Source organism: Vanacampus margaritifer, chromosome 1, assembly GCF_051991255.1.
Source record: "Vanacampus margaritifer isolate UIUO_Vmar chromosome 1, RoL_Vmar_1.0, whole genome shotgun sequence".
In the NCBI taxonomy this organism is placed as follows: Eukaryota; Metazoa; Chordata; class Actinopteri; order Syngnathiformes; family Syngnathidae; genus Vanacampus; species Vanacampus margaritifer.
In genome coordinates this window covers 55,324,449-55,350,803 of record NC_135432.1, presented here as the reverse complement: position 1 = coordinate 55,350,803, position 26,355 = coordinate 55,324,449, and the positions used below count along the sequence as shown (strand labels likewise).

The window sequence follows — 26,355 nt, the reverse complement described above, 5'->3', positions numbered from 1 at the left end:
ACCTCTGACTGATTTTAAGAACCACAACAAAATTGTGATTTTGCCCCTGTATATTATACACAGTAACATAATTGTGAATTGATTTTCCAAAGCCGTGACAAACAAGTGAAGAACGACTGAGTGCAGGTAATCACAATTGCGTGCAGACTGCAGATTTTGTAACAGTGAGAAGAGTAAAAGGGGGGGAAATGCATATGTGCAGACGTGTATGTGTATGTGGTCACAATATTGGACAGAATTGAGGCCTTTGGACGGAACTGTTTGGAAACTGTTAAAGCAAAGGAAATAAACAGTGAAAAGAGAAATGAACTCCTGGTGCCCTGGCATTTCTCATGATGGATGGGCTCAAGGATCCCAGAATAGCAAGTGTGTGGGGGTTTGGCTTCTTTAATATCCAACAATATATCGTTATAAAAGCAAAATTATGTCTTTCACGTCCTAGCCTTCCAGGAAAAGCTCGCTGATTACAACAGATTTCCTACTAAAGCAAAATCGGCCTAAGTCTGCTAAGAATGCTGTCTCAGGCTTAGAAATGTGAAAAAGAGGTCAGGCGTGGAGAAAGAAACAAGAAATGCAAGTTCCAAATAAACAAACGTGTAGTGTCCGTTTAGTCTGTGCTGCTATGTTAAAAGGGCCTCTTATCGTTTATAGTGCAGAACTGCTGGAGTGTATCCATGTTGCATGCTGTTTACTTGAAAGCTCTGCTCTAAATGTAAATACAGTATCATGATGTAATAATTACAGTAGGGCCAGTAATTATGGCTTTACATTCTAAGCCTGACGCCCCCATATTTGCAACAAAAAATAGGTGTGTGGATTGAAACTAGGATGTATGATACCACAGCTGAATTTTGTTTCTTCTTTGGCATTTTATTTTATTCCAAACGATGGATCAGCCTCAAGTATGCGAGAAGAGAGGAATGTTTTCCCACTTACATCCAAAGCAGTAGCCTTTTTACACAGATTTTCTGCAAAATTATCTAATTAGATGTAATAACAGAGCAAAGCCTAATGGGCAATCTCTAACTAAATTGGAGTAACAATGGCTTCTTAAGTGGCGTTTAAATTAAATATCATACACTAATGTAAAGAAAGATGCAACCAAACAACATAATGACACAAACCACATTGCCAAAACCACCAAAAAAATAGTTTTTACTTTGTGCCGTTTGCATCAATACACGTGACGACATCACACCATTCGTATTTTGTAATCAAGCCTATTCATTTTCCCACAAGGCCTACAATTGACAACTTTGCTGAGTTGATGAGAGGCTACTGCAGTATAAGCATTGTTAAGTCTCACCCTAAGATTCAATAATGCCACACCTGGACTTTGACTACCGGCGGATTAGTCTGTCTTGTGACCGTCATGCCGCAGAATTTCTGCACTTCTTTTTTCTGGACTTTCCTTTGAAAGTCAAATTCAGCTTGGAGTCATCACAAACACCCACTGGGATGTTTGTCATCTAAATTACTGTAAAGTGATTATAAAAGATAACTACTTGGAAACTACTACATGTGTTTTAGAGATGACTACAGAAACTGGGCAACTACTCAGCTATTCAATTTTGAGCAGAGAAAATGGGTGTCTTAAGAAAATATCATAATTTGAGAATTTTGTTTGGACTAATATGTACTATGCGTCTTCACTTGTCTAAACACAGCATTCTGATTAATATTGTGTTCGTGGAACATGAATTAAACAGAAAAATCCGCTCATTTTTATCCATCTCAGGGAGCGGCCATTTTGTCACTTGCTGGTGACTAAGAATGACATCACAGTGCTTAAGGGCTCAGGTAATGACTGCCAAGGCTCATCTGTTTTCTGGGTTTGGTCATGTGACATTTGCAACCTGAGCCTGAGAGATTGATAAAAATGGGTGTATTTTTATGCTTAATTCGTATTCTACAAATGCAACATTAATCACATTTCTGTGTCCAGACTAGTAGGGACGCATTTGTAAAGAATTGTTTTTAATTGACTTCCCCTCTAAGGTAGGTACCCTACACACACAAAAAAAATGTGCCACCATTTTTTTTTTCATCCATAGATTGGATGATGGCAAGCACACAATAACAAGACCCCCCACCCCCTAAAAAAGAAGGAAAAAAATCAAGAAAAGCCTCAACATGGGTTTCTTGCAGGAGTCAAACCAATGTCTGTAAACAGTTCAGATCTTGTGACAACGATAATACGCAGCTTCCAAGATTTCAGACCCAGCATAGCTGCAACCAATACACCGGCCGCTCTGGTCAGGAGAGTTGCACAGAAATCCAGTCAGGGCTAAAAGCATCAGCCCAAAGGCTATGTAGCATGACAACAAAGCTAATAAACTAAGATCATCCTTGTGAGTCTGGGGTTATGTCATCTCATTCCCAAATACAGTGTTCTCTCGTTTTCCGCTGGGGTTAGGTTCCAAAAATTACCCGCAATAAATGAAGCCGTTAGCTTTATGTTTTACATTTACTATAAATGTTTTAAGGCTCTAAAACCCCTCACCACACAGCATTTACATTTTCTCCCATTCCTCTCTTGTTTAAACATTCTCAATGTTCAAACCTTCATACATTTTTATAAAATAGGTATATTACTGAAAAAAAAATAGCATGCAAAATTGCACACACAAAAATCTGTGAGACCACGAAAAGTGAACCATAGCAAGGGAACACTGTACCTCAAATAACACTGGCTTGACGGGAGCATGAAAGCATTTCTGTTTCTGTGGTTATAGGTGGTTGCAGGAGAGGGCTTCTCAGAGGACTAACGTTCATTAATGTTGTGTTTCACTGTTGAGTAAATGTTATGATAATTTCATTTGCGTGAGCAATTGCATCTGGAGTTCTGGCATCAAGAGCGTGCAGCAGGAGAACAAGAGGGGCAACGCCTATCGTTTATTAGATCAATATTAAAGATACCACTTGTCCATTTCCATTGTATCTTGCATGTTTAATATTAGTGAATAAGAGGAAAGCACTGAATATGGATGAACTCACAGTTTTAGAAACATGACGGTAAAATCAAAGCAGGGTAGTAACCTCAATCAATAAAAGGAAGAAAAGACAGCTCAAAAGGCATTTTAAACACAAAGTTGCAATTGCTGCCAATAAAACATAATAAAGGCTTTTGCCCTGTCATTCCCTGTGATTTCCATTCCTGCATCACGATTGCATTCCTAAGTCAAAAGATGTGACAATTAGAACTGAAACCAGTTATCTTTGCTTTTATCGCTCTTGTGTAACCATTGCCGCCTGCACACACATGTCTGCGTGCGATACTGTGCTTTGATGACACAGTAGGCCTCCAGTCAGGCAGACGGGCTTGTCGAGGTGTACGACTTAGGGGCTTTAGACAAGCCAACGGCAGTCAGGAAATCATGAAATCAGCAGAGCAGCGGGACAATGACATGGAGATTAGGGATCAGTTAACCTCCTCCTCTGGGTAGCTGGCCCGTTTGCTCACTGACCATGACTTCCTGCTTTTTACAAAGGCGCACACACGCTATGGAGCACACCACGCACACTCTAAAACACAACTTGTGGCACTTTTGAAATTTGACCACTCTATAATGCAATTACAGGCTGGGTAGTTGTGTACTTCAGTCTTTCACCCTGCGCCCACCCTCTCCCGTAGCTGAGAGGTGCAGCCAAGCTTCCGGAATGACTTCCGTTGACACTGGTGACTAAACAACCAACTAACTTTCCAACCTGGATGACATCATCTGGCGGCTGGCAAATATCCGAGATTGGGATGAGCGGAAAGTGAAGTATATAATAATACCTAAAAAAAAAAAAATGCTTCTACCTGGCGGCTTTATGATGTGCTTGGACTCTGACCTCACCCGGTTTATTACTCATGCAAAGTCTTTCAACGGCAACACACCTGGAGAGATCTACAGAGAAAATGGTAGTTGGCACAAGGATGGATTATTGAAGAAAGGACCGGAGTTTCAATGGACTGAAAGCAAAAGGTAGATACAGTATTTTAATTCAAAAACTCTGTTGTGTCACTGAGGAAAGCCCCGTTTTTATCTTAGTTGCTTCATGTCTCAAGGTTGCGTATTGAAGTCTCTGCAACAGTTGAACAAGTCCTGTCATGTCATGTTTTTCAGTGTTCAGGTACGAGGCACAGCCAAGTTTCATGGCAGTTTCGAGTGTGCAAGCTTGGAGTTCAAATATCCAGTATTTGCTCAAGAACATAGGTAAGAAACAATCAATCTTTTTAGGAAGGAAAAAGCTTTAAATAATTTATTCTTCCATGTTGGCTAATGTTTTTCAAGGGCTAGATTCCTAATCTTAAAAGGTGAATCATTTATGGCAGCATTTAAAGATCATTTAGAGTGTTTCTTGGCCAATCTGCTTTAATGGGCTACTTTAATTTAAACTTGGCTACGTTGAGCGTTTCCTGGACAAAAATTCAGGGCTGAGTCTCCTCCTTGGCCAAACTGACATGTTGGGATAGGAATGCTGCTCTGTCCGTGCGCTCCAATCTCCCGCTGCTACCAAAGTGCCGATTAAAACCTTTACGGGCCAACAAAACCTGTTTGCTGTAGTGGCTGACAAATTTACAAAGTGAGTGTTTCAAGTCACGAACATAGCTCTAATGTGGCCAAAGTTGTTTGGGAGACCGTAAAATCACAGACCCTGACATGATTATCTAATCTACATGCCAGCATTGGTCCGCTCAGTTTGGTTTCATTTAATACAATAATTATAAGTCACGAAACGTGAAAGGAGTTTCATTTTCTTTCCACATTTAATTTTTACTTCGTGTTTGTTTGATTGCTACCAAACCACTATTTTTTTCTTGAACAATTTTGAGCTCAGTTTAAATTATTCATGAAGAAAAAATTTTCTCATGATAGAGTTCCAAGCTATTATTACAGAAATATCAGTAAATAAAATTATGAGCTCCACAGACACGCAAGATGGTAAATTGTGTAGCTATTCTTCCTGGAAATCTTAAACAGACTTCCACTGAAAGATGCACAAGAGACCACACCTGCTTTTAAAGGAATAATGTGGATCTGAAAAGTAAAAATGTTTGATGATGAAAGCTTCAAAGTACACTTAGAACTCTCGGACCAACCAAATAATATAATAATAAAATTTAATTCAACAAAAAATCATGTGCAAATGCCACATAAAGGCTGCCTATTTATTTCAAGCCAATTGATATAGCCCAGTTTCACATTAGGACCTGCACAATTACAAGAACATAACCAGCACTGACGTGAACTCAAACAAACTATTACATTAAGTTATTCATAAAAGATATTTGACAGATACCAAACAATAAAATATGACATTATAACCATGACAATTAATTAATGCTTCTTTGTTTTTTTGCAGATGGCAATGATGCTTCCAAAACATCAGATTCCAAGCGTTGACTGTTGAAAAAAGGAAATACAAAAGGTTCTACGACTTTGCTGATCATATTAATAGGACAAATACAAAAACCCTGAATTTTTTAATAAGGACTGCCAAGATGCCACTTAGAGCATCCTTGCACAGAAAGCCAACCACTAGCCGTTGGTCAAGCAGACACTCAAAGCGCAGAGAGGTCCTCTCTGTCAACATGATCAGTCTACCGCTGGCTGATTTCCGCCATATTTCACATATTAAAAATGACGCCAATAGAGACAGCTTTGGAGACCTTTCCTTCTTAAAAATGGGCCATAATCTGCTTCTACAAAGCTCTCAAAGTGAGCAAAATCTCTTCTTGGCCTGCTCTCCACCACCAAAGCCCCCTCGCCTGAATATGGAGGCCGAGGGTTCAGAGGGCCCGGACTGGCCTGTGGACTACCAGGACAACGCCAGTCAGAAAAGGAAGAAATGCCGCTCTATGCCACTGCTGGACAACGAGGAAGGTGACACTGAATTGGTGAGCAGAAATGAAAGAGGAAACAACGTTGTGACCAATCAATTTTCCCCAGCTGGATGGAGCGAACTAAGTGCAGACGTGAATGGAAACTCCTCGGTGGTCGGTGACAAGATTGAAAGACAACAGAAAGAGGAGGACTATGGTTTTTCTTTTAGCCTGGACCTGGGTCCTTCCATTTTGGACGATGTTCTGCAGGTGATGGACAAACTTCAACAGTGAATGAATTAGCTAGCAGTGCAAAGAGAAAAGAGGGCAATCAAATGCGAGTCCCTTTTGAGAGACAAACATCATTTTGTCATTGTAGTAAAAGTCAGGGTCAGCCAAAACTCTTGGATAAAGCACGTTAACAACCAAGATATAAATTTGCTTAAAAATGACTGCATTTAGTCTGCAATGTTGAAAACTGATTGGGAATCATGTCTTTGTGGAGATATTTTACTGATATTGAACGATAAGATGTACATTTTCATCTTTGTGTAATGTGTACTTCCCTCTGCTATTTTTGGTATTCCCCAAACCACACTGTAAAAAATGTTGCCGGCTGTAATGGTTTAAGTAGTGTAGTGCTTAGAAAAGCTGCAGTTAGAACCCAAAGTCATGGAGTTGTGATGTCTTGGAGTGCTTGCCAATCTGTTGTGTGCAGAGGGCAATTTTTCCTCGCACGCATTACTGAGGCCCTACTCAAAGGTAGACCAAGGTACCCCCCGTCTCTCATTCCCAACAATGTAGTGAAAACAAACACTTAGCTCTGCTTCCAATAAAAGTCATTGCCAGTGGTGGCAGGTTTCACTGTAGCCCAATCCAGGCCACAGGTCCAAGAGACCTCAGAAACTAGAAAAAACCTGAGCAGGCTGTTTTCTTAGCTGCAAACAGAGTCCCATACTGTGAATGGCACACGAGAAAGTGGTAAATGGTAAAGCGATACTTCCACATATGCAGGGGGTGCGGAGGGAAGAGGACCAGATACATCCATTACAGCTGTGAAAGTCTTGATGAGGATTTAAACACAACCTTCTGACCAAACAAACCTCCGACATGAAAAATATATGCTTGTATGTCACACACTCTTGACCTGCTTGAAAAAGGGAAGAGAATACATGTAAATGTGGGCACACATGGAATGAAGAACAGAAGATACACCTCCAGTCAGTCATCTTTCAGAGCAGAAAGAATGATGGTAAAGTCAATTGTGGGTTAACAATGAGCCACATGTCAAAGTGCCACACTGGTAATGTGCGGACCACAAGTGTCCCATTGCGAAGAAATAGACTTCTGTGCATGGCCAACAGAAACAACACGTCTGCACTGCATCTGTTTGGCTTGCAACTATTTTAAGTGGAGTGTCATTGTCCCCCATTGTTTTTATATTTCAAATCAGAAAAACATATTGTGAAATACTTCTGCATCCAAAAAATGTACTGTTTTGTATTTTGGAGCAGTAAAGAAATGCATATTTAAACATTTCTACAATGATGGTTTTGTGGCCGAGACTACACTTTGTCAGCACACTCGGGACCTTGATGACAAAACATTAAATTTATTTATTTTTTAAAGAATAATCTATTGTGAAGAAATAAGTCTTGGTTTGACATGATTTGCGAAAATTGATGCAGAATGAAAGAGCTTCCCGTCACTAAAACTAGAAATCAGTGTACAGTGGGAGGAAAAAGTAGGTGAACCCTTGGGAATGTCTACATAAATTGGTCATAAAATGTGATGTCTTTTTTCAATATCACAAGAATAAACAAACAAGAGTCTGCTTAAACTAATATCACACAAATAATTACTGAAAATATTGTGAATATTTTTTTTGCTTGTCTTTTGAGCTCTAACTTAACTTGCAAAATATCTTGATCGACGTGAATTAATTTTTCTACTGCAGATAGGGATCTGTCCAGGCCCTGAGATAGCAAATCGCACCCAATATCATGATGCTCCCTCCACCATGCTTCATGTTGGTGCGCTGTGACATTTTTCCTCCACGCATGTCATTGTACGCTCCTCCCAAACATTTCAACTCTGATTTCATCTATCCAAGTATTCTTGCTAAACAGCAAATGGATGTTCAAACGTGCCGCAATGTTTTATTTAGGCAGTAGCCGCTTCCTCCTTGGTGTTCTCTCATTAACCCCATTCTTGTTTAATGTTTGACGTACGGGAGCTTTGTCATCAGAGATGTAGGCATGTGCCAGTAATTTCTGTAAGTCTTCAGCTTGACACGCTACGCTAACATCATTGAGCATTCTTCACTCTGCTGTTGCAGTCATCTTTACAGGATGGCCACTTTTCTCCATTAATGGACCATTTTTCTTATCGTGGACGGTGGACTGATGAAAACCAAGACATTTATACTTTTGTAACATTTTCCAGCTTTATACAACTTTAGATTCAAGGTCCTAACCTCAACCCAATTGAGAGATCCCAGGAATCTGCTAAACTGCAACACTTTTGCAAAGAGGAATGGGCCCAAATTTATCCTGATCGTTGTGCATGTCTTATCGGCAACTATAGAAGATATTTGGTTGAGGTTACTGCTGTCAAAGGAAAGCCTACCAGTTATGAAATCCAAGGGTTGATTAACTTTTTCCTCCCTCACCTGTGAATATTACTTTCAATAAAAGTATGAATACATGCAATTGTTTCTGTGGTATTAGATTATGTAGACCTTTTTTCGTTTATTCTTGTGATTTTTATGGGGATTAGGCCACATTTTATGACCATTTTTTGGAAAGTTTTAAGAAATTCCCAGTGTACATTCAGCAGTGTTCAGCAGTAAGATCAACTGCTAGTTGGCAATATGCATGTAATGATGTGGACATAATTCCCTGTCTGATACAAGGACGCGTTAATCAGTTTGATTGTCAGAGAAAAGAATCGTGAAATGTTAACTCCCAATGATGTAAAGCTATATTTGAAAAGGCAAATACAATTCATCCCGGTATATTTATGTGAAGTCATGTTTGTGGAGGTAAAGTGTGACAAATCCCAAACTATATCTCAACAAGTGGTCAGCTACATGATTCTCGGGGGGGGGGGGCAAATCCAATGATATTGCCTGCACAGCATAAATTTCAATCACATCTGGTACTACTTCTCTCCATCCAAACATCTAAACTTTATGTCACACAGAATACAGTGTAGTTATTATGATTTATGAATTCTGTCAGGGACAAACTAAACACTGAAAATATTGTTTTGGCAAATGAGAGATGTGTCCTTCTAATGTACTCACATCTCCCAGCACAACTTGATGCTACTGAAATATATTTAATGTTTCGCACACATGGCCACCCTGTGAAACTGATATTGTTTGAGTTGTCTGTCAAGTCATATCAGAACATTTTATCAGGTTAAAGAGGGTTGGGACTAAAGAAATACAAAACAGATATTTAGGACAGGCTCATAGCACAATAATTTTGACATCTTGACCACACTAAAAATCACATTGGATCTTTCCAAAACTAATACCAATGCAAACATTTCTTTTCTCTACATCGGTACATTTTACACTAATCAAAACCAGTGCATCCGTCCTGTAAACTAGGACTTTTTTTTTTCGTTTGCTTGAACCCCAACTTCACATTAAATAAGAATGTGTTCTTGTAAGAATTTGGCCAGAAATTGTATAAAAGGTTAAGCTACATTACATTCACAATGAAATGTTTTTTTCCCAACAGCATGGCTGTCAAGGCCTCATTTTTGTCACAGGCCACATTGTTGGTATGGCTCCTTTATTTTATGATTGTGAAACAATATAGATGTTTGATCGTCGCATCACAATATTACAAACGCACAAGAGCTTGGACTGGTACCCAAATCCACATAATTGTTTTGACATTAACCAACCATTCCCGAATCAACTCAAATGGGTTAGTAATTGTACTTGTTCCAAAAAAAACTTGTCATACTCCAAAAATAAAAATACAAATCGACTTTGATCATAATGGTAAATGTAGTGCACTTGTATAGCGATTTATCAACATTGTATGTTTTCCAAAGCCTCATATTTAGTGTACACCGTGTTGTGTTGACGCAGGAGTACGGAAAGATTTTCCATTTTAGTTTAAAATAACTTATCGGTACTTAAACCCCCAGGATCCCTCATTGTATCCTAGCCAACGGCAGACCCCAGTTTTTGTTTTTCTTATCCATCCCAATGTGTTATACCAGCCTTGTCCTAAGATGAGATAGCGGACAAGCTATCTTGAATACCCGCCAAAATGTTTGATGTTTTTGAATTGAGGGCATTAGGTATTATATATATATTGACCCTCCAAACTAACCTGTAGCACAACAATTTCATTAGATGTAAACTGTGAGTAAGCTATTCTTGGCTGTCCTTATAAAACGACAAATGTCCATCACCTATATTTAAAGAGGCACGCTATATACACTTGATGACTTACTTAAAAGTTTATTTCCTCCAGACTTTCAGTGCTAACTTGGGTGAAAGTATGCCATTTTCAAGCACTATAAAACTGATGAGCTATCAAAACAATTCCAGAGGGGATGATTTGCTGCATTTGGTTTGTGTCATGACAAGTCGGCAATGCCTCTCCAGTTCTTGTAGGACGAACCAAGTGTGGACATGCACAAACATAAACATAATGGATTCCCTTTAAATATGGTATACTATTGTAGAAGATGCAATAAATACCTATTCACGATGTAGCGTGTAGCACATCTTTGTGCAGAAGCATTACTTTTGACAATTTGTTGAACGTGATACTGTATTATAGAGATGTGAGTAGTTATGCATCATTAAGAGTGATAGTTTATCTCAGTTTCATTCTGGATTTTCTGATATTCTCTAAATAAAAATAAAAAAATATGACAATTTACCAGAAATTATTTTTAAATCAGGATCATGGGAATGTTTCTACATAAGAAGGATGGAAACCTTTTAATAAGTTCACATTAATAATACCCGCAGTAACAAGAAAATAGGTGACAGCAACATGCATCTACTTGATCAACCAATCAATCTGACTTCTGGAAAAAAAAACACCACAATGACAGAAAGAGCAGGTGTCATCTGTTTTGTGATCTGTGGGAGACAACAGCGTACCTTTAAAAACACTACGTTACAATAATAATTACCGGTAGAACCCAGTTGATACTGAGGCAGAGTCATCAAGGAAAACGTAAGGCCCCCACTCTTTTAGGCCTCAATTTTGGCCTGTGAGTCTGAGGTAGTGTACTGAATATGTGTGCATGTGTCTGCTCCCTGTGGAGAGCACTACATTTGGACTGGAAGCTATTCCACACAAGAGCCTTTCCTTGTGTGTTTGCAGCTGGCTGATGTGAAGAGGTGATAGTGGGATAAATAACAGGAGAGGGATCCAATTGTTTGATTTCAGATAATATCCAACGAGATGGGTCCTCTAAGGTTTTGGCCACTGACCTTAAACCAGATGTGGATCAACATTATGTCATGAGGGTCCTTATTGAGAACACGTCCCAGAGAAGACTAATTTGAAAATCCCCCTACAACTGTGTTGTTTTCGGTCTCGGGTGCACAGTTAAATCTATGAACGAATCAGCCTTGGCTATCAGTAAGGCTAACTAGGTTACAGTAATAACATTTCAAAAGATTAGAATGACAATTCCCAGTGCACAGTCAAAATCTCACTTGGCAAGGGGGCTTGAGAGGGTGAAACTGAGTTTGTTATCTCTAGAGACTCAGAGAGGTGGTGGGATCATTTAAGTAGTTGATTAATTTATTACACTCTCTTGGTTTATGCAGGTGCAAAAATCCCTCTAGAAATGACGAACATGGACTACTGTGTTTTTTAAAAATTCATTGGCAATACATTTGCACACAGAATACACAGAAATATCAAAATTGCTTAACTCATTCACTCCCAGCCATTTTCACTGAAGCAATCAGCTTCACTCCCGGCTGTTTGACGGAATTTTGACTGACTTTGCAAGGCCCACAGAATATAAATAAATAAATAAAATATTAGAGTCTCTTCTTTCATTAGGAAAGAAAAGTATATTTCTATCTGTTTCCTTTTTGTAGAAATTAGCATTAAAATATAGCTAAGTTTAATAATTTTTCACAAATCTATTTAGAATTGTGAGTAAATGAGCTTTTTTTTTCAACATGGCCCTGGTTAATCTCTTTTGCCTTGCTGCCACCTGCTGGCCGTTTATGTGATAACTACCATTTCTTCAACCATTCTTTGCAGTTGAGAGGCTGCATCAACGCCTTCTGTATGCTTTAGCATTAAAAAACAAACAAACAGAAATACGTATAAAAACGTCTTTGGGACACTTAAAACATTTAAAATAGAACGTATTTATACATTTTTGGGAGTAAATGAGTTAATGAAACGAAGTAACGTAGAGAGCATTCCTTCCTTCTTCAATCTATAGGTTTCGATTTAAATGATCAAAAAGATTGTATCAATTTGAGGAGCTACAGTATGCAAAGGGTACATTGCTACCATTTAGTGATATGTGCTAGCTTAGTGTTATAGCACACTGCACCACCCTCTGGGTTACTGTGTGAAGAACAACATTCCCGGGGGCCCTCCAGGTCAGGACCATAAATGAGCAGCGGACCCAATATGGCCGACAGTCTCTCGACTTTAAAGCAAATAAACTGAAGATCATTTCACCAAACAAATTGTTCAAAGTCAGGCAATAGTAGCAAAAGCTGAGAGCTGATGATACAAATTTAAACCGCAGAAGGTTTACATACCTCTCTTTTGTGAGACAGTGTTTAGGAAATTATATTATTATTGGAATCAGTACCATGAGAGGATTTTCCTAATAAAAAGCTGGTGTACATCTTGGATAGAATTCCAACACTTTTGAGTTGCTATAAATCTGTACCTGTGTAGACTGAGATGCAGGAGCAACTTCTGGCTGGCCTTCAAGCCACGAAACCTTCAATGGATTTTCACACAGGCCACTTTCATTCTTTATTGCCAGCTCCTAAGGATAAAAAAAATAATAATCAAGAGGTGATGGTAGAAAGATGTATCCTTATTGTGATTTCCAGATACATAATTTTTTTTACATACATATAAAATACATACAGACAACATACTGAACATTTATCATCTAAAATAGACAATGAAAGAGAATCCACTACTTGTGTTACTATTAAAAACAAAAGCTGTAACCTAAACATCGGTGGTCAGAGACAAAAGAGACTGCACCAGGAGAGTGGCAGATATGTTCGGGCAAAAATAATAATAATAATAAATAAAACAATTGCTGTGGTCAGGAAGCAAAAAAAAGCAACAACAACACGTCAAAAGAAGGCCTTTGGTTATAGATAGTGTGGAAAACTGACAAAAACCCTGCACCCGCAAGCTCAAATTCGCATTAATTATATTAACTTCATAAAATGACTAACCAAACATTGAGTGACATAACAGATACGTTCCTGTGGGTAAAGAATCTGCGTTGGGTGTTATGGTTTGAATTAATCAGACTACATTAAACTTAGTAAGATGGGACTTCAAAGAATCAATGTGTGAAGAAATGTGAAACTATGCAAATGTTGGCATCATATATTATTTGTTCTTAACAAGCAAAATAAGAACTGTTAGAAGAAGAGGTACTTACAGCTGCCCTCACAGTCGCAAATTCAACAATTGCGCTTCCTTTCTTCTTACTTGATACTATCACGTTCAAAATATCTCCATACTAGAAGTAAGAAATGAGAAATGAGAGGGAAAAAAATGTCAAACAGTGGAAGAGAGGAATATAAAAACTAGAAGATTATTTCTAATCCCTTAACAAGAAAAATCTTGTTTGGAATACTGATCACTGATAACACTTCAGAACGAGACAGATAGTGGAATAAACATTAGGGTTCAATTTGTACACTGTCGATTTCCTGTGCCACTCAGGTAAACATTTTATCTGCGCCGCCAAAGGAGGATACATGTGATCGAATAAGATAAGATATGTATGCTTACATCCAGGCTACTGTAGGCAGGAATTAATAATAATAATAATAATAATAGCATAATATGAAACTTTCTGAACTGACTTCTAATGTTAATGCTTATCAAATACACTCCAGAGCTAGCCTGACTGTGACAAAAAAAATATTCTCAAAGGGGCCCATTGCATGAAATAAAAATATCTGAACATTACAACCACCACCCACAAATGAAAAGGAACAATGAAGATGTATTATTCTAAACGCCACAAGGACACGTACGCAGTCTTCCACATTCCATACTTGTTTTCCCACACAGCGGTGGCTATTTCTCTTACTCAAACTATTAACTGTCACTCATTACAGCTTGCCATGTCAAACAAAAACTTTTTTTTCTCCTACATTTCTTCCAAAAAAGGCAACAGCCTCATTTTCCACAGTCTTAACCCTGACACAGCCGTCCTACCTAGATTCTTCTAGGAGTGCGTGCTAGGGAGAAATTCAAACGCCTTTTTCCACACAGCTTGACGTCAGTGACACTTGCCCTATCCTCATTTCAAACCGGCATATGCCTGCAATAGCCATGTGAGGGATGGAACCAGAAGGTGGTTGCATGAGTTGCATGAGAAGAGCACATTTCCTCGTGCCTCCCTTGGCACTGCTTAATCACCTGGTAAGAGGGGCAAGAACAATGGCGTGCACGCCTTTAAAAAGGGCACTGCAACATTGCCCTCAGCACTTTCACCACAACAAAACTTAATGGGCCTTGTTTAAAAGGGGAAAAAAAACTATACACAATTCTGAAGTCATGCAGCCCCTCATATGTGTGCATATTTGTAAACAGGTTTGATACCTTGGAGCGCTGCATTGGAACACATTAAAATGAGCAGCGTTAAAAACATTTTGTAAGCTCCACAAACTATAAGTAAGATTATGTGAATATATGTTTTTATTTTACTATTTTTTTTATACATTTTACTCATATTCTTCCTGCAATATTTTACGCAAACAATCTTGCCATGGTAAAGTGAGTAGGTGTGTTTTATTACAAAATCTTATCAGTAACTTCTAACTTTCAATGTCCTTGCAAACCTTATCTGTCGTTACCTTTTGTAGAAGTTTAAGAATGAACTCTTGACAGTAGCCACCATTTCTATCGTCATCCTTTTTACACTTCCACTTCAACTGAAAAGAAAATGAAAACAGAAGGGAGGTTAGTGAGAATGATACACAGAATGAAAAAAAAGTTATTATAATATCTTATCATGCGATCGGGAGATGCTGGGAGTAGATTCATGGTATTATGTGTTTAAAAAGTGTTTAAAAGCTTGATATCCATTTGAATGAATATTTTTTAAGACACAGGTTCTATATTTTTTTTAACTCCGGCTTGATTCCCTCCATATTACATGATGTTTTAGAGATTACTGGGCAAGCCTTCTTTGGAGAGGACTAGCTTCTACAAAAAGCTTGCAACACAGGCACGATATTCATAAATTCCTGTGCTGCTAAAACCAGATCTTACGCAACCTCTCCAATCAATCACAGTGTTATGGCCCAGCAAATATCACAAAATAAAGCAGTATTATTGATGGCAAGCACAAAATGTTGATTCCACTCCAGTTCTCTGCTCGCTGTCAAAGAAGAAGCCGGATTTCTGGGAATGTGAATGTTTATGCAGCCTCGTTTACCCACAATAATGGTAGAAGTCAATGTTAAGTATTTGCTAGATGTGATGTCTTGGGTTTCAGCTCAAAATTCTCTCGGTTCAAAGTGAATAAAATATTAATATACAACCAAAAAATGTTTATATGAATTTTAAAGCATACATTAAAAGGGAATAAAATAATTTTAACTTCAAAGTGTTGTCAAGGATGAGAGGTGGCTGAAAGAATTTAGAGTCTGACCATATATAAAACACAGCCTTTCCAACACAAACTCAGTACGCCTGAAATACAATGCACTTAATGCTTCACGTACATGAACGAGGGCCCTGACATTAACCGCCACCAGGCTGCAGTTTGTTGTTCTAACTGAGCACAAAAATATAAGGGAATTCCCTCCTGCGCTGGACAGCTATCAAATTTGGAAACCAGATTTAATGTTTAAAAACATTAGCTAACATCCCCAGTGTCTGCTAATATGTCAGGCCATTACTAGGAGTAAAAAAAAAAGAGAAAAAAAAAGGCCCTTTTTGGTCATGTCTTCTAACATCAACTGAGATTGTTAGAGCTCGTCCTGCACTTTCAGAAATTTCAGATGAGGGATTGGAGACAGAATCTCAAATCTCATCATTTACTTTCTTCCCAGCCTTGTCATCCGACTAAAACCCACACAGATCTACCTTTAATTTAGGAGTGACGTTGCTTCTGGAACATCTTCCTGGTCCAGAGTCTGAGGGAGAAAAAAAAAACTAAACATGAGGCATTAATTGAAAAAGTCAAAAGATAAAGAAACAAATGTTTTGTTCAGGCAGACATGGGACTAATTCATATGGATAGCCGTTTTATTTTGGCTGTCACATGGTGAATGCCACAGACTTATGATGTAGAGAGTGCCTCTTGAGAGCGAGAGCGCAGCTTCAGACTTTGGGGGGCCTGAGTGCGTGCAAGTTGAAGATGTGCTGACTTCGCGTGAGTAATTGCGCAACCACAAAAAGAGGTCTAATCTCGGGCCAACACTCCCGACTTCCCTTACCTTCACATACATCCATACAACTGATTTATTAGACTATTTTTTTCCCCTCGCGTCTTCAACATGGGAACACACGAGTTTTCATGCAAAGATGTGCTCACGAGGTCAAATTCGAGGTTGGAGTGCGTGCACGCTTGCATGTGTGTGCTTGATGTTCGGCATTCCTAGAAAAACATGCCAAAATATCTTCCTGCCAAGAAAATATACATCTACTTATTGTTTTTGAGTGTGCGACTAATATTTGGTTAAATCACAGGCCACCTGGTGAATGCTGATAGTTGTACTGACAGTTTGATTACAGGGGTTCACTCAAATAAGAAGTAAAACAATTTTGTTAGTGCAAATTCAACTCAAGCAGGCAAGACAGAACAGACTTGGTCTGTTTGCCCCGCGAACTAACACAATGCATCAGGTTATAAATTAAAAATGTAAGTACTTCTGTGACGGTAATCTCCCCCGTTCTGCTGCTCTTCCCTTTCTCTTTGGATTCGCTCTTTGATGAGCCTCTGTTCTTCCTCAAGCAGTCTGCATCCCTCCTCCCTCAAGCGAGTAATCTGGTGGAAAAAGACATACAATACAAAGATGAAACAACTTACAGGGATGGAAAAATATGAATCTTGGCTTTTTATTTAGCGGCAATAAATCAATGTCAATAAGTAAAAAAAAATTTTAAAAAACATAGTAACAATAACAATCATAATAAAACGATTAGAGAAGATGAAGTTTACAGAGGGGTAGATAAGATAAAATTCCTATATTCACGATTAAAAGTAAAACATTTCCAATCATGAGTGAGTAGGAGATGCAGATATCTACAAGCTGATAATATTGTTCGAATCGGCTTTGCAAAGTAATATTTATGTAAAAAGAGCAGTCATAAAAAAAAAAAAAAATTAAAAGAAGGAAAAAAAGAGTGAAATCTTGGGACTTGATTGAAAATAGGACGGTGCCCCCTACTGGTGAGTTTCTGTCCACACCAAAGGCAAGAAGCCATATAAGCATCATATAATATGACTCAACCTGGAAGCGTGTACACCATTTTCATTTATCACTGCCTTTCTGAACTGTACCGAGCCATGCAACATCACCTAATGGCTTTTTACACATTATTGTGCTATGGCAGTGAAAAGATGATGCATCTGTTTATGGCCCCAAACTTTGGAAGCTTTCAACGCAATAAGAATCGGGAAATTGATGGAAAACTGAATAAAGACCACAAGTGATTTTCTTGTAATGTACTGTATTGGAATAAAGTTGGAAACAAATGTGTACTCTCAGCCTCTATGTTCTCTCTTTAGCCGGTCATTCCTCACCTCTTCTTCAAGTGTTCTTGTGATTTCCACTTCGTCTTGAGTCTCAGCTTCTGCTTGTCGCTCTCTTGCCTCAAGATCTGTCAAGAGATAAAGGCCCTCTTTGAGAGTGTATGCGGTTCAACACAAATAATTTTTTACAACACTTTAAAAAAAATATTTATGTGATGCATTATAAGTTGACAAACCAGTTGCCATTGGCCTTTTCTACTGGGAACCTACCAAGCTTAATCTTCTTTCTCTTGTCATCAAGTTTGCGGTTTCGTTCCTCAGCTTGTTTTTTGGCAGCGCAAACTTTGTCATAGGCGGCCTGAAAACACCATCGTGAATGCCGGGATAAATGATTTGTGTCTTTGTGAGTGTGCATATCACAAGCCATGCAAGAAGTGTAGGGAGACTTAGTGCACCTACCTTGGCGGCAGCATCAGTAAGCACCTCCAAAGCCTGAGACAACTGGTGGAAGAGCTCCGCTAGACCAAAGCAGAGGGAAGAAATAAAACAACATTGAAACCGAAACCCACAAAATGTGTTTCTCAAAGAAAATCACACAGCTCAATTTGTAACTTTGATGCACAGGTTTTGAGAAGTCTAGCGGCCTGATGTCGTCAAGTGCCAAAACAGCCACAATATCTCAAGTGACGAGCCTGCAATGCCGCACCGGCTCCATGTCTTCCATTAGCGCGCCGAGAGGGGCCAACGCCGCAATCATCACTACCACGCGATATTCCCCACCGTCTCAGTTGTCATTTGACACACACACAAAAGCATACAAGAAGACCACAACTGCTCCCTTGTCATGCAACGCTGCTGCACCGTACCAGCCAAACTTAATTATCGTCTTATGGGAGGTCTGGCAGGGCGGCGCGGTTACTCCCGGTTGGGATTGGCAAATTCTAACTAACAGGAGGATCTGGGTCAGTTAGGCAACAATGAAACTCAGTGATGCCTAAAAGAGGCAAATCAAGGGGATGGACATGGGTGACCCCGAACCAAAAAAAAAAAAAAGCATGACCCCTTAACTCACCTCACAAATGCATGCAACCTTCCCCAGAGAGCCGGCACATCCCAGACTGGTTGCAGTCTCGTGCGATTGGGACAAAGTCTGTCCATATGTGGGTTCAAGTGTTGAGGCCCTCCAAACCGCTTCTTTTCCATTTCTGGGAAACCGACCCCCTGCTTTTACATTATCCCACTCAAGCCCCAACCCCACCAATTTCCCATTTTCTCCCGCATGACATAATCAACAATTGTCTGAGCCATCCAAAAGCCACATAAACCTCACTTGAAATACTGGACAGCCTTTTTTTCAAGGTGTCTTTTTGACAGTCTGACAAAAAACAGATTTCCTTGTGTGATACATTTATGGGTTTGCAACTGCCAGCCAGACGATTTAAAAAAGCAAAATTGTAATTTGACTGGTCCATTTGGCTAGAAATTGTAGATCTTAATTGACCTTTACGTGGGTGAGTATGTGTGTGTGCGCGTGTGTGAGTGTGTGTGTATTCATTAGTTCACCTAAAACCTATTAAAAAATCCCATACCGTTCACCTAAACCGAACACTTCCAGCCAGAGTCGTGAGGCCGTCAAGAGACCCGAGGAAGGACCAATGAAAAGAAAGGAAAGTGAAATCCACTCACCCACATACAAAATTTAATAAAAAAATTTAAAAATTTAAAAAAAGAGAGCAATGATGATGACATGTCAAATCGGTAAAATTACCGAATGAACAATACTGAGCTCTGCAGAAGAAAAAAAACTTAATTGACCTTTACATTATATGACTGACTGGTTGATGGTTCGAGGGGTACAATCACGCTCAAAAAAGTTCACTTACCTGCTTTTGGGTTGTCGGGGTTCTTGTCTGGATGGCATTTTAAAGCTTTCTGTCGGTAGGCTTTTTTGATCTAAAAGAAGAGAATAACACTTACTATATGGTACAATATGTAGTGGAACGTGTTCAAGAGGACACAAAAACAACTACAGCTACGGCATCCACTTTGGCACGGGTTTTTGGCAAAAGTTAAAGTAACATTCTATTTTTCACAACCCTGTCTGTTTAAGTTCACATCAGGGTTGTGTTCTTTGGATGAAATCAACACCTGAGCTGATCCTGTTTCTTGTCCCTCTGAGACATTAATACAAAGGAACCGCTGCGCCACATAGCAACTAATGTTGTTTTGATACCAATACCGCTATCGGGAGAGGCCTCGATACTCTGCATTCAAACAGTGGTATCGGCATAGGCAAGTACTAAAAAGTAACCTGCCGATACCCTTTTTACCGACGCTAATATAGGACTTTGGAGGCAGCATTTTGTGTCTTGCTCGACATGTTCACTGCATGCCGTGCCAAAATATCCTTCTTTTTTTTTTTTTTCTGAAAAAATATCCTATCGGCCCTTGAATGTTCTGAACCAATGGCAGGGCAGCTTTTACACGTTGAAAAAAAAACAACTAGGAATCGGTACGGTTAGTTTTATATAAATGTGAGATGAGCACTACTCCATCAATAGTTAAACTTCTTAAAAACGCTAAAATAACAGACAGACAGACAGATTGCCATTATCAAGAATAACCATGGGAATGCCACCAATATCAAGCTGGTAGACAAAACTTTTGTGGGGCTCTTTTTTTTTTTTTCTGGAGAGCTCAGTATTGTTCATTCGGTAATTTTACCGATTTGACATGTCATCATGATTGCTCTCTCTTTTTATTTTATTTATTTTTTATTTTGTATGTCGGTGAGTATGTGTATGTGCGTGTGTGTGTGTGTGCGTGTATTCATTAGTTCACCTAAAACCTATTTAAAAATCCCATACCGTTTCCCTAAACCGAACACTTCCAGCCAGAGTCATGAGGCCGTCAGGAGACCCGAGGAAGGACCAAAGAAAAGAAAGGAAAGTGAAATCCAGCACCGACCAGACACCACCCACCGCCCTGGGGCTCAGATAACTTAATGGTTTACTTATAAATTGTGTTTAAAAAAAAAAAACAACTTAGGGTCATTGGCTGGAATGTGAATCATACTTTGATCAATCTTGTAATTAGTTATGGTCAAAAATAGCTCTTATTATTGGAAGAGAGTTGGTGATGGTGACACTCTACAGCTTTCTGCGCACACACAAAAAAAAACATCATTGTTTTTGCACAAGTTATAATTATACTCTTCCATTGGTCTCAGGCAGCTTTGCCTCTGTTCTGCATTATGTTCCGATAGCCCCTTTCAGCATTAATCAGTCTCCTGCCAATACGTTACAGGTCAAATGAAGCACCCCTCATTAGTCATTTTAAAACAAACACCTTGGCCCCTTGGCATGAATTTATTGTTGCTCTTTTCGTGCTGACTGGTGGTAAGAGCCATAAATCGTGTCTTCTCACTCCATTTTTTCATGTATGGTTCAAACAATAAATAGCTCAAGGAGAGAGCAGTCATCATTAGGCAGCTTTTCGCCTTGATGCTTGGCAAACACTTTGTACGGCTCCAAACTGACACGCAAAGCTGGGGAATGGTGCCATACACGCGCTTATTATTGTCCTAAGCCTACTTTCCCCCTTTCGCCCCCCTCTGCCTGTTCCTCTTTTTTTCTGTGTCCTGTAAATCTCAAGTTGTAACAAACTGTAATGTACTGACATTTAAATATTATGAGATTGGAACAAATTTTAATTTATTGACATTCAAATGTTACTAGAAAGGACACTTGGCCGAAGCACATTTCACAAAATCAAATGAAACAGCAAAAAAAAAAAAAAATCCTTTTTACGAGTTCTTTTGTTTTTTTTTGGCTCAAGCAACACTAAAGTATGTTCAAAACTTTGCCTGCTATAATTCGCATCTTGCAAGCAAAGAAACGGAGTATATAGTGTACATTGTTTCATATTTTTATCGACAAAATATTTTGTAGTTTTAAACACTTTTTTTCAAATGTTCAATTTATTTTCTCTCCAGTGTCCAGAAGAGTTTGTAACAACATCCTTCTCACAATGATCTACAGGGAAAATGGATGACTTCAGTAGTATACAATATTCAGAGACTACGAACAAACGTGGCTTACACTGCATTAGACTGAATACTGCTATAGTTTGCAACAAAACAACTACATTCAATAGGGATGTTCAATCGATACCACTCTTTTTAGTCCAATACCCGTACGACTCAAGTACTCAACTCTTAAGTAGTCACAGACACCGATACCAAGTACTGATACCACTAGTACTTTTTAGGGCTGGGTTTTAAAAAATTGAATGATCGATATCAAATAAATGTTCCTTTTTGAGCCTGATATTGATTCATAAAATCATGAATCGGTTATTTTAATATCTCTTTTTCCCATAAATTCATAAGAAAATAGAATTTTAAAGATTTTTTTTAGTCAAACTGGTTTCTAGAAATTTGCTGTTCACATTAATTTAAAATTATTTTCTTACATCTTTGAAAGCATTGACTTATTGCACTTTAGGACAATAATTCAGAATATTTTACATTTATATTTACAATTATTGATTTAGAATTATGAAAATATTTTGATATAATCCGTGCTGATGTCAACGTTTGTCTACTGTGTACAGTAGACTTGTTTTTATCATGTCCCTGGTATTTAAGACGGATTGATGTTCCATAATGAATCAATATTGGATTCAATTAAAGTGAATCGAATCAGGAAAAATCAAAATCGAATCATTTAAAATTGATTCTGAATTGTACTAAATGAGAATTGTGATTCTTATGAGAATCGATTTTTTGGGGCACACCCCTAGTTCATTATATCATCATATATCATATTTGTCAAAACACTCACAAAATGAAGTGAAATTCTGCTTTAAATCAATTGTGGCCTGCAATACATTTTTGTATTGGCACTTAAGTTTTTTTTTTTATGAGCAAATGTGCTGCTCAGGACATCAAATTAATGTGCTGAAAATAACCGCGGCGGAAGTGTACATATAAGGAGAGAGAACATAAAATATGTTATAAACACGTTCAATGAACTGGGTAAAAAAAAAAAATTACCTCCATGTAGTGGGTTTAAATCTATTACAAATAATAAAGTAATGTCAGATGCTCTTACTTAGCAAATATATCTTCCAGGCATGTAGGATGTCTGTTAACTGCAACACACCAGGTATTCCCATATTTAAGACACAACACACCACAGGATATATTGTGGTTTTAAAAGGTCTACACACCCCTGTTTAAATACCACGATCGTGTGATATAATTTTTTTTTATACTTTTCTAACCGTTAATGTGACCTATAATTTGAGTCAATTGATTGTTTTTACACCATTTCAAGAGAGGAAATAAAAATAAACAACTCTAACCATAAGGGGTGTGAATTGCCTAATACCTGGCGATTCGATTCGTATCACGATTCATAGGTTTACGGTTCAATTCGATACCGATTAATCCCGATATGAATCTATTAATTGATTATTGTGATTTTTTTAACCCAAATTTAGAAAATACTAATCAGTAAACTTGTACATGTACACTGTAAGATTTGTATGAAAATGTATTTATTATCTGAAAATTCAGGTTGCAGTCTGTTTCATGTTTGAACAGCACTGAAAAATATTAAGGCTTAATGTTCCATTAATATAACATTCTTCCATACTTAATGTGTAAATCCTAACCCCAAGTAAGACGTTTTGTTGAATATTCCCATAGAAAATTGATTTTTGAAAATCGATTCGGCCGCATATTGAATCGATTCAAGAATTGTGCGCTGTAATATTGCGATATATTGCCGAATGGATTTTTCCGAACACCCCTAGTCAGCACACACTTCACTATTATTAAAAGTACCTTTTTAGTAAGTAATTTCTCTAGAAGGCTTTTCTTGAAAAAAAATGTTTTAACCTTGGCTTCATTAGACCAACACAAAATTGTACACTCAAATGTAGGAAAATGTGTTATTATGGTCCCATGAAACCAAGGTTGAACCTTTGGCTATATTGTAGCCAAAATGATGTTTATCACAAACAACACTGCTTAAGATCGCCAAACAATGAAGCATTATCGTGCCAACATCTTGCTTAACCCCTGGGCGTTATTATAGTTTGATTAAATTCTTGTAGTTTTTGCCAAAATCTGGCATTTCCTTTGAAGTGTGATAACTTAGTCATTTATGAATATTTTTTTTTCACTTTCAACCGTTCAAAATGTTCACTGGCATCAGACCTATCTATTCATATATAGTTTTTAAATTTTTTTTTTTTTTTTAATGCCCTCTATGGACAATAATAGCAGTATTATGCTAACAGCAAAATTAACTATGCTGTATAAAGGAAAAAATAAAGGTCTAATTTGAATATTTCATATGACATATTTAGAGGCTTGAATAAGTCCATAAGTCATAACAATAAAAAAAATGTATGCATGCATTTTGTATTCATTTATTAGCCTTTGACGCCACCTAGTGGATTTTTGTGTTAACACTCTAAACACACAAATTCCTCTATTTTCATGTTTATGACTCGTCAAAGAAGCGATTGCATCAGTAATCACGGAAAATGCATTATAACACATCAGGTTAACAGCATATCAAAAACTGTGATTTATAATGGGAGTCAATGAGCCAAAATCGGGCATTATTACAACAACTTTGTGTGACTCTCTCCCTGCTGTTTGGTAATAATTAGAAAATACAGCATGGCGCCAATTTGAACTTCTACATTTTTAAACAATCCTGGTAAAATGTCAGGTCCCTAGTGTATTTTTTTCAAATGCTTTTTCTTTGATGAAAAACAGAAAAAAGCCAGAAAATGGACAAATAACGCCTAGGGGTTAATTAAGAGTGTTTTTTTGTTTTTTTTTTACTTTGTCTCACCAATAGTCAAGGTTAAATCTTCCTTGAGGTCATTGTGATCTAATGCTTGTTGATATACATGGGTACAAAGTAAATACGTATGTGCACACTACTATTATAAAATTGGCCAATCATAGACTCGAATGTGCCAGCTACCGCAGCATTCATCAGTTGACAGAAGTGACAACAAAATGGAAGCGCAAGATGAAGAATGCAAATCTCGTATGTCAATGCAGTAGCATTACAAGCCATGATGAAATCCACAAAAATGTGATCTGGGATGAGCCACTTACCTTCTTTGTGATCAACAACATGACAGACAGCTGTGGTCGAGGAGGAGGCCAAATAACTGCCCATCAGCTGACATCTGTCTTCATTGAAAAGCCCCCCACAGACTAAATGTACCGGCCACAAAAATGTTGCATCCCTCTCAGCAATCAACAGACCTCACAGAACCGGTCGGTCTACAGTACTTCTTAATTCTGGCCCCAAAACAACCACTAAGTTCTTCCAGTATAATTGTCTGTAAAAGAGGACTTTTTTCCAATTAAGAAATTGACTGCTTCCCTTATTTTGGCAACAATGTTGATTTGCCATCGAGCTTGTGGATTTTATATGTTGGATGTTTAGAAGGGAGATGATGAACAAGGGGCCGACAGTAAGATGGTGAACCACTTTGGAATGTAGAATAAGATGAAGAGGAAATGGACAAAAGGAAGGAGAGAAAGGCAATTTGCGACCCTAGTGAGCATAAACCGTACAAATAATGAATGAATGAAAGGATGTTCAGCAAATGTCAAATCAGCCACACATTTACATTGCCATTCGAATATAAAATTACCACATTATCTTTGGAGATTATTTCAGAGATCACGTCCGTCAATGTCTAACTTTATTTGATTCCCTTCCACTTGACGTTACGACTAAAACTCGTACAGCGTCGCCACCTAGCGCCCTTCTGAAATAAACACGTGCGATACATGCTCTGTGTTTGGCGTTTTATTATTGTTTTTAAGACCCTATTTTTTTCCTGAATTGCTTAAGAGGCAAATTGTTGACACGAAAATAATGTATGCATTCATTCAGCCATGCAGACAAAAGAACACTGAATACACGCTCCATGATTTGTAGTTCACTGCTTACATACATGAAGTATGTAATGGTTATGCTCTCCTTTTTTCCGTGGGATTTTCCAGATTTGTAAGCAAATAAATACTGTGTGTAGATAATACAACATTATTATTATTACACGTAGCACCCCTTAGTAAAACGCATCAACTGGTTAGCTAGCTTATGCAGTACGTACCTCCTTCGTTGTAGCAGTGTTTTCAATTCCAAGCAAACCATAAAGATCCAGTTTCAGAATATCCTTTGCCTTTCCAGACATTTCTTCCCACTATAAGTTTCCGTACAAATGCCAGATATCAATAAAAGCTATAGAAAACGACGCCCAGTGGACTGTTTGGAGGAATGTTTGTTGTGGCTGGCGACTACTAATGACGTAGAACCGGCAAAGCACCCTGGGAAATGTAGTTTTACGTATTTGTTACGTCACTCCAAGTGTAACGCACTATTGTCTTAAGTTCTTCAAACATTAATTACATTTCACATTCATAATCACTGAAAAAAACATATAGTAATATAGTAATATATAATACAGTAATATAGTAGTTATCGTTCCTTACCAACACTAGAAATGTATTAACTATTTATAACTTTTTGTCAAGGGGAGACAAGAGTAAACAAAAAATG

At 38.1% G+C, this 26,355-nt stretch overlaps 2 protein-coding genes across 5 annotated transcripts in view; one reads left to right on the top strand and one right to left on the bottom strand.

The window, feature by feature from the left end:
- Positions 1-26,100, bottom strand: part of dnajc17 (DnaJ (Hsp40) homolog, subfamily C, member 17) — a 61,933-nt gene extending 35,833 nt beyond the window's left edge. For all 4 annotated transcript variants that reach the window (XR_013290475.1, XR_013290477.1, XR_013290478.1 and 1 more), the window contains exons 1-10: positions 25,910-26,100; positions 19,633-19,702; positions 18,209-18,267; positions 18,020-18,107; positions 17,801-17,877; positions 16,924-17,041; positions 16,138-16,187; positions 14,901-14,978; positions 13,472-13,552; positions 12,731-12,832 (exon numbers count right to left, since the gene is read on the bottom strand). Coding sequence is in view for 1 of the 4 variants with exons in the window: in XM_077555375.1 (XP_077411501.1) it covers positions 12,731-12,832; positions 13,472-13,552; positions 14,901-14,978; positions 16,138-16,187; positions 16,924-17,041; positions 17,801-17,877; positions 18,020-18,107; positions 18,209-18,267; positions 19,633-19,702; positions 25,910-25,990 (804 nt within the window). In the remaining 3 variants the exon portion in view is untranslated. The remainder of the gene's footprint in view (positions 1-12,730; positions 12,833-13,471; positions 13,553-14,900; positions 14,979-16,137; positions 16,188-16,923; positions 17,042-17,800; positions 17,878-18,019; positions 18,108-18,208; positions 18,268-19,632; positions 19,703-25,909) is intronic.
- On the top strand, positions 3,516-8,828 carry LOC144041954 (cdc42 effector protein 3). The gene is made up of 3 exons (XM_077555377.1): positions 3,516-3,971; positions 4,113-4,202; positions 5,353-8,828. The coding sequence occupies exon 3, from the start codon at positions 5,492-5,494 to the stop codon at positions 6,104-6,106; it is 615 nt and encodes a 204-aa protein (XP_077411503.1). The 5' UTR covers positions 3,516-3,971; positions 4,113-4,202; positions 5,353-5,491; the 3' UTR covers positions 6,107-8,828.
- Positions 26,101-26,355: the final 255 nt, after the last annotated feature.